This window comes from Solanum lycopersicum, chromosome 7 (assembly GCF_036512215.1).
Source record: "Solanum lycopersicum chromosome 7, SLM_r2.1".
In the NCBI taxonomy this organism is placed as follows: domain Eukaryota; kingdom Viridiplantae; phylum Streptophyta; class Magnoliopsida; order Solanales; family Solanaceae; genus Solanum; species Solanum lycopersicum.
Window position 1 is genome coordinate 62,933,278 of NC_090806.1, and position 12,714 is coordinate 62,945,991.

The 12,714-nt window shown below is 31.4% G+C and overlaps 1 protein-coding gene across 1 annotated transcript; it reads left to right on the plus strand.

Moving 5' to 3' along the window:
• The first annotated feature begins 7,281 nt into the window (after positions 1 to 7,281).
• LOC101255217 (mitogen-activated protein kinase kinase kinase 18-like) lies at positions 7,282 to 8,732 on the plus strand. The gene has a single exon (XM_004243804.5). The coding sequence runs from the start codon at positions 7,623 to 7,625 to the stop codon at positions 8,610 to 8,612; it is 990 nt and encodes a 329-aa protein (XP_004243852.1). The 5' UTR covers positions 7,282 to 7,622; the 3' UTR covers positions 8,613 to 8,732.
• Positions 8,733 to 12,714: the final 3,982 nt, after the last annotated feature.

A 12,714-nucleotide genomic window follows, 5' to 3' on the forward strand; every position in this document is an offset into this window, starting at 1 on the left:
TGAGAGTAGCGAGCGAGATCATGCAAAGTGACGAGCGAAATTCTGTAGAGAGAGACGAATGACAATTGTTCGCTACTTTCTACGTGAAATTATGATTATATTATTTAATTTGAATTAATAATTTGCTATCTTATACTATTTTTCCTTTTCTAAAAACATATTTAGAAAATCAAAATCAATATTATATAAATGTGCATAAACAGAAATTTTAAACCAATACAATAGCAAAGTTAATTTCTTTCATATATTACAGGGGCAATTTCGGACCCTTTTATGTCAATACTTTATAAATAAAACTTGAATTCAATGAAAGATGAGTGGTTTTATAATCTTATTACGAAAAAGTACAATTGTCAATTCGTCTTTCTATTTTCGTAAGATGCAGGTCATTACTTCGTTTTCAAATATGTTTTTCAAACTTAATTTTAAGCATAATGTTGACTGTAGGTAGCTAGATAAATCATTTCAAATCCATAATTATGAATTGTAATTTCATAATTTATATAAACACCTGTCACTAGATAAATGATTTATCCTATCAATTCAAGTTTCCTCATTAAATTTACAATTACGCAGCTTAACCACTTCAAATTAAAGTGCTTCATTTGATATTATTATGTTAGTAATATGCTAATTACACACGTGATTGAGCTGAAACGACATCTCACACATCATCCATTTCGTCAATATATTCCATATAATTCAATTAACAATCAAATCAAACATTGATATTTAAATTAGTAATACAAAAATACTATAATAGATTAATCAATTTTGAGGCATTTAATTAAATCAATATTATCTGTATTGAATCACAACTCATAAGTCATGATGCCCAAGTGATGAGGTAATCTTTTGATTTTTGGTTTTACTTGACAACTAATTAACTTATTAATGTTCTTTAAGAGTCAAATACTTTACTTTTTGGTGAAATTTGTTGCAACTTCTTTTACACCCTTTGTCTTGTTTTATTCTTTTTGTGAAAACTCTATCTAGAAGCTTAAAACAGCTTCATTGATGCTTCTAAGAACAAGTAGAATTGAAGAAGAAGAAGAAGAGAAAGCAGAATGAGGGATGAAGGAAATGTTGATCTTATTTTTTTCACCCTTTACAAATGCTGCAAATGATGTATATATACACAGAAATACAGTAACTAACTCCTAACATTCCCACTCACACATTCCACACATATACACACACACACACACAAACTAACAGAATTCAATCCTAACTAACCACGTGAACATACTAACAAACTAACTGAATTAACTGAAAATGGGAAAGTTAACACTCCCCCTCAAGCTGAAGGGTGCAGGATGTTAAGCACACCTAGCTTGCCTAACAGATGAACATGTTGAGCTTGACTCAATCCTTTGGTTAACAGATCAGCCACTTGTTGATGTGTGTGTACATACTCTGTTTGAATCAATCCAGTCTTGACTTTATCTCTAATAAAATGACAATCTATCTCAATGTTCTTGGTTCTTTCATGAAACACAGGATTCGCAGCTAATTGAATAGCAGACTTGCTATCACTCCATACTTTTATTGGCCTCTGTATTAACACATTGAGCTCATTGAATAAGCCTGTCAACCATGTTACTTCTGCCACTGCTGAAGCCATGCTTCTGTATTCAGCTTCAGCTGAACTTCTAGACACTGTCTGCTGTTTCTTGGACTTCCAGGATACTAAAGAATCTCCAAACTTTACTATGTAGCCTGTTACTGACCTTCTAGTGTTAGGACATGCAGCCCAGTCTGAATCACACCAACATGTTAATGTTGTAGCTGATTGAGCCTTTAGCCATATGCCCTGACCAACTGTTCCTTTCAAGTATCTCACCACCCTAACAGCTGCTTCCCAATGAGATCTTTTTGGATGTTGCATAAACTGACTTAGTGTTTGCACTGCATAACTAATGTCAGGTCTTGTGATAGTAGCATACATCAATTTCCCCACTAATCTTTGATAAGCTGAATTGTTTGTTAGCACCTCATCTTCTTGTGATCCAGCAGTTTGATCAAACTCTACTGATGTCAACCTCAAATTAGATTCTAAAGGTGTGTTTGCAGGTTTTGCATCACTCAATCCTGTGTCAGAAATCAGCTCCAATATGTATTTCCTTTGATTCAAAATGATACCTGTTTTGGACCTTAGCACCTCAATTCCTAAGAAATATTTGAGTTCTCCTAAATCTTTGAGTTTAAACTTCTGATGCAATGCTTCTTTTGCTTCTCTAATTAACAACTCATTGTCACCAGTAATGAGCAAATCATCTACATAGATTAGAACAATCACCATCCCCTCTGGCTTCTTCAAAGTGAACAATGAGTAATCATAAGAGCTTTGGATGAAGCCTGCAGATAACAATGTGTTGGTCAGTTTTATGTTCCATTGTCTAGATGCTTGCTTAAGTCCATATAGAGACTTGAGCAATTTACAAACTTTGGTCGATCCTTGAGTTCTGAAACCATCAGGCATTTCCATATATACCTCCTCATCCAAATCTCCTTGTAAGAAGGCATTATACACATCCATTTGATAAAGAGACCACCCTTTTGAAACAGCCACTGCAATAACACATCTAACAGTCACCATTTTTGCTACTGGTGAAAATGTGTCATGATAATCCAATCCTTCTTGTTGACTATAGCTCTTGGCTACAAGTCTAGCTTTAAATCTTTCTATGTTTCCATCTGCCTTGTATTTGATTTTGTAAATCCATTTTGAACCAACAGTATGTTTACCTAAAGGTAAATCAACCACCAACCAAGTCTTGTTATCTTCAAGAGCTTTAATTTCCAACTTCATGGCCTCAATCCATCTTGGATCTTTACTAGCTTGACCAAATGTATGAGGCTCTACTGCATCTGAGAAATTAGCTAGATAGCTATGATACTTTGAGGACATATGATTATAGCTAAGATGGTTTGCCAAAGAATACTTATTATTCTGTCCAGTAGCCACATAATCCTTCATCCAAATAGGAGGTTTGGTGTGTCTAGAAGACTTTCTAGCTGCAGCTGAATCAATAGTCGATTCTGAAACTACCATTTCATCATTCTGAATATGCAACACTTCACTAGGAACTTCATTCAAGTTAGTGGAAACCTGTGTGCCTGCTAATGTACAATCATCATAAGTTGTATTTTCTGGATTAGTTTCCTCTTCAAAGTTGTCATGTAACAAGCCTTTGACAGGTTCTTGTGAGAACTTTGAAGTGGCAAAAGGAAAAATGTGTTCTTGAAACACTACATCTCTATTGACTAGGAACCTTCTAGTCTGTAAATCCATTAACAAATAACCTTTCTGAGTTTCTGAATATCCCATCATGATCACAGGTTTTGCCCTCTCTGAAGACTTATCAACTCTAGGAATGGCAGAAGCATAACCAAGACAGCCCATAACTCTCAAATGACTGATATTAGGAGGCTTAGAAAACATCATTTCATAAGGACTTTTGTTATGGAGATTGAATGATGGTAATCTGTTAATCAAATACACAGCTGCTTGAGCACAAATTCCCCAGAATCTAAGTGGCATATAAGACTGAAATCTGATGGCTCTTGCTACATTCAATATGTGTCTATGCTTCCTCTCCACTACACCATTCTGTTGTGGTGTGTGAGGACAGCTACTTTGATGTATAATGTCCAGGCTTGTAAACAATTCTTTGCATTGAGAGTTGAAGAACTCTGTTCCATTGTCTGACCTCACTATCTTGATGATACATCCAAATTGATTCTTTATCAAAGTAAAGAAATTCCTTATAGCTACTATAGTTTCAGATTTGAGCTGTAACAAATGTATCCAAGTATATCTGCTGTAATCATCAACAACAGTAAGAAAGTAGTATTTCTTATCAAATGTGGGAACCTTGTATGGTCCCCAAAGATCCATGTGTACAAGTTCAAAACACTTAGATGTTTTTGAAACACTTATAGGAAATGAACACCTAGTTTGCTTAGCTAATGGACAAACTGGACAACTAGTAAGCAAATCAGTGTTTTTATTATGTAACAGATTTAAACCATGCAGTACTTGGTTGGATGGATGTCCAAGCCTTCTATGCCATAACTCACAGTCTTGTAATGATACCTCTGCAACAATTCTCTGAGGAGTTTGAGCTTCACATCTGTCCTTCATACTAGAATCATTTCTGAATATGTACAAGCTCCCTTCTTCCCTACCAATCCCCTTCACCCTGCCACTGTAAAGATCCTGAAATATACAGAACTCAGGGTAAAAAGTGACAAACCAAGACAGCTCCCTAGTTAACTGTGATACAGACAATAGATTGAATTTGAATTCAGGTACACACAACACATCTTTGATTACTTCATTGTTAAACAAATGTGTGTCTCCTATGTGTGTTATGGAAGCCTTGTCACCTGTAGGTAAGTTCACCTTGTCTTGATGAGAACCAGCCATACACTTACCATTTTTTAGCAAATGCTCATTTGTTGTGATATGATGAGAAGCACCAGAGTCTATTATCCAACAATGAGAGGCAATATTAGTTGAAAAACAATTTGCCATACCTGTTATGTTGACCTGTTTCACTTCCTTTTTCTCCTTTCCCAACATATCCATTATTTGCTTGTATTCTCCATCAGTAAATGCATGTCCTCTGGCCACAAAAGCATTGTTTACTTCATGATGACTAGTAGAAGCTTCTCCAGAGTTCTCTTTGCTTACATTGTTAGCCTCTCCAACATAGTTATGACCATTTCCTCCATATGAAGAATTCACTTGGCCTGATCTTGAGTTATTAAATCCAGACTTCTTCCTGTGTTTCCAATCAGCTGGATAGCCAATCAATCTATAACAATTCTCTTTAGTGTGTCCTGTGTACTGACAATGTTCACATCTCCTTCCCTTATTGTTCTGATTTCCTTGATTATAATTGTTTCCTCTGTTAACACTCATAGCTACTACATCAGAAACTTTATTAGGAATGGATACACAAGTAGTTTGTTGTTGTAGTTCTTCTTCTATAATCATAGCATAAGCTTGATTAATTGTAGGAGTAACACCTTTTAGCAGAATTTGTCTCTTAGCCTGTTCATAAGACTCATTCAAACCACTAAGAAATTGAATTAATCTGAGCTGGTACAGATGATCAACATACTCTTTGGACTTTGGACAAGCACAACTAGGAGATGGCACAAGTGCATCATATTCCCCCCACAAGTTTTTCAATTTGGTGTAATATGATGAAACAGATTCAGTGCCTTGTGAAAGTGTGTTGATTTCTCTGTGCAGTTGGTAGATCCTCATTCGATTGCCTTTGTCAAACCTCTCCTTCAAGTCTTGCCAAACTGTATAAGCACTAGTAGCATACACTATTCCATTTAACAGATCTTCACTAACTGAATTCATCAACCATGCTAATACGATTGCGTTACAAGTCTCCCATTGCTCATGTAACTCATCTCTATACAATGCCCTGCTACAAGCTCCTGTAACAAAACCAATTTTCCTCTTACCTGTCAAAGCAATCTTCATCGACCTACTCCACACCCCATAGTTTTCAGGCCCTGTGAGTTTGATTGGAATCAAAACTGCTCCTGAAGCATCTGATGGTCCTATGTAAAGAGGATCATTTGGATCGATTCTTCCTATAGCCATTGTTGTCTTCTTTGCAGCTTACACAATTACTATCTACTGCTGCTCTGATACCATGTGAAAACTCTATCTAGAAGCTTAAAACAGCTTCATTGATGCTTCTAAGAACAAGTAGAATTGAAGACGAAGAAGAAGAGAAAGCAGAATGAGGGATGAAGGAAATGTTGATCTTATTTTTTTCACCCTTTACAAATGCTGCAAATGGTGTATATATACACAGAAATACAGTAACTAACTCCTAACATTCCACTCACACATTCCACACATATACACACACACTAACTAACAGAATTCAATCCTAACTAACCACGTGAACATACTAACAAACTAACTGAATTAACTGAAAATGGGAAAGTTAACACTTTTCAACTTCTTTATTCATACATCTACTGAGGAATGGACTTTTTACACTATGGAATATAAGTTCTTTCATTAAGTAATGCTCTCTTCCATCTCAAATTAATTATTATATTTTTTTAAAAAAAAATGAACTTATTTTTTAAATTAAATTTGCGTTATTTTAATGTATTTAAGATTCAGACAATCAAATAACTATGCTATAAATATTACAAATTGCAAATTTTCATTATATTGTATGTTTTGAATAAAAAAAATGTTTAATATTAGTTATATAATTAGTATAATGTGACTCTCGAAAAGAGAAATATAACAACTAATATCATGAGAGAAGGAAGTATATATAAGATAAGTTTTTTATTCTTGTCTAGCTCTCTCTTGATTCCAAAATAAGTGTTACTTTAATTTATTTTACTCTCGCAAAATAATAAGCAGAAGTTACCTTATCTATTAGATGTTTCTTTAGAATTGATCACAATCGAGAAGATACAACTTTTCTAATACAAAATTACAGCTGAAACAATTATTATTTCCAGTTCGAATTTTTAAAATAATAATTATTTTAGGATAATTTTTTTTTTAAAGTGATACTTATTTTGAGATTTTAAAGTGATACTTATTTTGTGTCGAAGGAAGTATTTATTTAATATTATGTGTTAGAAAGGTGTGCATGCTTCAAGTACAAAATTGTTACTAGTAAATGTCGGCATTTGATGAAATCTTTTGGAAATTCGAGGTATGATTTGTGCACCTTTAATTCAAAACCATTTTTTTTTAAAAAAAAAAAAAAATAGTTTGCCACATTGGAGGATTATAAGAGACTATATTTAGAAGTTAAGAACCACTACTAGTAATAGACCACTGTTCAGAAAAACCTCAAGTAAGATTCCAAGTATGATTCTTACTTTAACATGATGAGAAAGCAATTTTTTGTGTTATTCCAGAAGGTTGTCATGTCTTTTAAAAATAGTTATCTCATTTCAACAATAATAATATATGCAATATAGTTTTACGAATTAAATTTGAAAAGAAATAAAATCTATACAGATTTTTTGCTTAACTTTATTGAGCAGAGAAACTGTTTCCTATAATTAGTCAATAATCTGTTTCCCATTTCATATGTGTCTCTAAGATATTTTTATTTTGATTGACCTTATAGTTGTCTCCTTGTAAGATGGTTAAATTAAATTTTTAAAAGTTTTGAGTGGATAAACTCCATTTGTATCCATTGTCCATCAAGAAAAGGGAAAATACAAAAGAATTCAATAGAGTCCATTTTGTTACTCTATAGATGTGAATAAAACAACAAACTCACAAATACCTATCCAATTCCATCTAACCCCTATCCAACTTGTTTTCTTAAAAAGATAAACTAAACTATTAAGTTGACAATAGCTCGCCACATGTCGACGTCCCAGTTGGCCAAGTCATATCACTTCTCCAGCCTACTCAAACTGCCGTATAGCCACAAGCATTTTGCCACATTGTTAAATAATTTAAAGAGAAAAAGTAAGGCCAACTAATTTGGAGACAAAATTAGTATATATATATATATGCTATCTTTCTTCTGTTGCACCTTCTAACAAACCAAAAACAATTTTTTCTAAATTTTTATGATCAAATTTCTTCTTCTAAAATGGATTGGATCAGAGGTCATACTATAGGCCGCGGCTCCTCTGCTGCTGTCTCCGCGGCTAAATCAATTTTGTCCGGTGAGGTTTTTGCTGTTAAGTCAGTGGAGCTATCAAAGTCACAGTTATTGCAAAAGGAGCAGAAAATTCTGTCCCAATTGAGCTCCCCTTATGTAGTTAGGTACATGGGGTATGATGTTACCAAAGAGAAGGATAAACTCATGTTTAATGTTAGGATGGAGTATATGCCGGACGGTACACTTTCCGATGAAATTCGAAAACAGAGTGGCCGGATGAACGAACGGTTGATCGGGTATTATACGAAGCAAATGGTACAAGGATTAGACTACTTACATTCAAGAGGCATAGCACACTGTGACATAAAGGGGCAAAACATTTTATTAGGTGAATCCGGTGCCAAAATTGCTGATTTTGGATGTGCCAGGTGGATTCATCCGGCAGAGCCAATTGGAGGAACGCCGATGTTCATGGCACCGGAGGTGGCGCGTGGGGCAGAACAGGGCTGTGCAGCAGATATTTGGGGATTGGGATGTACAATTATCGAAATGGCAACTGGTGGATCGCCATGGACAAATGTGACAAACGCAGCTTCATTGCTTTATAAAATAGCATTTTCAGAGCAATCCCCTGAAATACCTAAATTCCTCTCTTTACAAGCAACGGATTTTTTAAACAAATGCTTAACAAGAGATCCAAAAGAAAGATGGACAGCTAAACAACTACTCAAACATCCATTTCTCGAGGAATCTAATTTGAATTCTACATCAATTCAACATTTTGCGACGAGCTCCCCAACAAGCATTCTTGATCAAGACATATGGAATTCAGTAGAGGAATCAGAATCTACGACATTACAAACAGTTAGCTCTCCTCTGCAAAGGGTAAGAGAATTGGGTTCGAATTCGAGTGAATTAGAGCGGATATGGAATGATGATGAGAGATGGATCACAATTAGAAGCAGCAGTAGTGAATGAGTAGCTGCTACTGCACAACATACTGCTGTTTTTTTTCTTTTTTATATAGAAATATAACGTAATCTAACTCAACCTCAAAATATAACTATTCAAAATCATATAAAAAAATCATTCATTTCATTCCGCCGTGTAGAGTTTTTTTTCGTCCTATCATTTCTCTTTTGCTGCGGTCTTGATGATTAATGAAATACGAATATAATGGGGAGTTTTAATAGGAACGTGAAAGCAAATAATTTTAACAATTTGTCAATTAATTCAATTGAGGAAAGGATCTTTTAAAACCACACAAAACAAAACAATTTTATTGGATACACATAGATTTGGATATGTAGTATTATTTTTAAATGGAAGGAATATTATTTCTTTCAACAACGAAAAGTAGGTGCATCTTTTTTTATAAATGTGAATAAAAAGGAATAAGAAATAATGTGGGACTCATAATATCAATTTCTTGAAAATTGAGATATTTTCAAATGATTGTTTCGTAAAGGATAACCCAATCCAATCTACCATACCCACCTTACCACACGTAATGCTCTTTGCCAACTTAAAATATACAATTTGGTAACTCTGTTTTTTTTTTTTAATTTGCCAAATAATAGTGATGTTAGAGTCATTGCCCACATAATTGTCAACCACACAATAACTAAGCTAAAGACAACACCACGTTAGTATATTTTATCTATTATATTACAAGAGGAAAGGCCTTGCAAACCTTTCTAGGCGATATACAAAAAATGAATGGCTACACCTTCTCCTTCCTTGCGAATAATTTAACTGACTCGATTAATTTAATTTCAGTATAAAAAATTTTAAAAGATTAGAATGAACATATTCTTTTAAAGATAATTTCATTTTTCAAAGGTTCAATTCAAAATTTTAAATTAAAAAAATATTAATAGCCTAATCAATTGTGTTTAATTTAGGGGAAAAAAATATAATATAAAATACTTAATAGATAGACAACAATATAAAAGAAAATATATGTGATAGGGAAGTGCAAACAAGTACAAACGTGGGTACTAAATGAGTAGCTGTCCTTGTAACACAAAGCTAGCAAATTTAGTTAATCCAATTTAATAAATGTTCTCCATCTACAAAAGGTCATTTATACAGTACACAAAATCTCCAACCAACAATCAACAATTGGCATAAGATTTTATGATTATATGAGACCATTATCAACCACAAAAGAAATCATATATTATTATAAGTTGAAAGCTCTCAACTTAAAAGTTAAATTAATATTTTATCTTTATTTTATTTCTAAACTAAATAAATATTAATATATAATTAATTTAATATTAAATAATATTTTTTATTTAAATTCATGCCTCTAGACACAATGGTTCAAATTCTTTTGGGAAATAGTTACAATGAAGAGGAAAGACCAAAAGTTGTATTTTGCTTAATAAATGTATATATCAATTCTTCTTTATCAAAAATCAATTTAATTTTGACTTGGGACTGTATTAGTGATTATTTCTTATCACTTTGTTGTTAATAGAGAAAAGATATACAAGAAGTAGTATACACACTAAAGGTAATTTCATTCATATTGAATCTTTATGTTTTTTCTTTTTTATTATTTTATATATTTAATCTTGATTTTGTTTATTGTACTTTAATATATTTTCTTTAAGTTTTTGATCTTGTTTTCATCAAATTGTGCTAAGAATCTGTAATACAATTTGTTAATTTTGTGTGATCTTTTTAGTGTTATGTGTTTTTGATTCTTCTTTCTTAATATTATATTTTGATGTATTCTTTGAATATCAACTTTTTTATTGATTTTAAGGTATTTGATATGCTTAGCCTCATTGTGGTTTCAATCTAGACTAGAAGAGGTTTACACAGTTATTATTTTATTTTTGTGTGGTCTTGTTAATATGTTGTATCATTGAATGTTTCTTTATATTTATTTTTTGACTATTTTTAGTTATTTTGGAATGTATTCTCGAGGTATTGCTCAATTTTATACGTTATCTGATAGTTTTCTATTTTTTACCTTTGGGATTTCAATTTTTGTTGGTTCTTTGACGAACTTTTTCATCCTTTAAGAAATGTAGTTAGTACTGTCAACACATAGTATATGATCATAGAGACATTAGCTTTCAGAAAGTCATTGTAGTAATGCCACTTTTATGGTAACAATTAAAATAATAAGGTTGAACCTCACTATTATGGTACCAATTAAATTGAAAAATTGAAAAGTCACGCATACATATAATACAAGTGTATGTAAAAGAAATGACCAGTGAATAAATATATGGTTCTCATATCTATATTTGATAATAGGGTAATATTACTTGATGTTTCAATTAATTCACAAAATTTAGAGTATACATATCACCCTTCATTGATTTAAGTTTATGAGTATTTTTCTAAAAAATCTACTTTATGCCTCATTTATATATTTTATACTTGTGTCATTTAAAAAAATGAAAAATTAATTAATAGAGTACATGTGTGTTGCCCGTGAGCAAAGACTAGTATATGAAAAAGAATGAATGGTTCAATCTTTTTATTACTTCTTAATAGATATGTTAAATTGAACGTGAATAACTAAAAATGAACTAATTTAGAGACGTGATACTAAAGATGAAAATATGATTGGGAATTAAGAGCAAGTACAAACGTGAATACATGCCCAACTAAATGTCTGGTTGATTTAGTTTGTTCACTTAATAAATATTTTTATAAAAGAAGATCACTAATACCACAAACAAAATCTCGAAACAAATATAAAAAACACTTTGCTTCAACTTCTTAAAAAATATTTTGCCTCTTCAATAAAGATCCTAACCGCTGCTCCTACCTCCTCCAATTTATTTCATTTGTCATATTAAATTAATTTTATTTACTTTTTGAAAATAATTCAAAATTATATAAATATTTTAAGGTTTATTTTAAATGCCAAATTTTAATATTATTTTTCATTTCTAAATTTTTTAATAAATCTAAAGGTAACATGTAAATTGAAAAGCCAACAATTAAACAACATAACAATAACCAATTCCAGTCTATAAGAGAATCCATGTGGAGTAAAAATTAATTTTGTTCCCCTTTTTTTAAAGCTTAATAGAGATTGCATGTGCCATAAAACTATCTGTTTCATCCAGAATGAACTTTTAATTTTCTAAATGTATACACATGTCACTCTAGGAATGGTTAATTAGCCTTCATCCATTTCCTATTTCATTAAGAAAATAACCAATTAAGGAGTTTAACTAATCCAAATTAAACCTGCTTAAAATGATAATATAGTTTCGCTTAAACAACATCTTTTAATCATCATGGCATGGAGTGAAATCATATTTTAAATACATTTTCATCATTTCATGATATCTGCCTGCTACAACTTATAAGTTATATCCAGCCTAACCAAACTATGTTTTATAGTGTGTTTGGCCAAATCTTTTAAGATTTATTTACTTTTGGAAAGTGTATTTTGTCAAATTATCTTTTCAATTATACCCTAGAGTTATTATAGAATTTTCTATTTCATGTAATTGGGTCAAAATAGATATTTGACGGACAATATTATTTTTTGTAGCATTTTTAACTAGCTAGGATAATACAAATTTTATTGTCATGTTCACTATTTTCTCACATAAATTATTTCATAGTAAATAATTGTCATCTTAATAAATTGAAATTAATATCTCAAAAGTCACACAACAATGATAATTTATAGAGAATTTTATCAAACTTTGTTTTGTATCTATAATTTTTTTAAAAAAAAACTCTTTATCATAAAATAAAATAAAATAAAATATAGCAAAAAAAAAGTAAACTATTTTTATACTCGAGAAGTTATATATACATACATATATATATATATATATATATATATATATATGCTCTTGTGTTTAGACTACTTGTGTAATGTTTAATGAACTTTCGTTAAGAGGCAATATTTGACTTATGAATTGTTCTTAAATCCATACATCAACATTAACATATTAGTCGGATTATAATATTTTACATTAATAATAAATAGATTAAATAACTCATATTTTAGAAACAAAAAATTATATCTAAACAATAAAATATGTAAGCTAATTTATTTAAATAAATTTATTAGTATAAATATAAAATA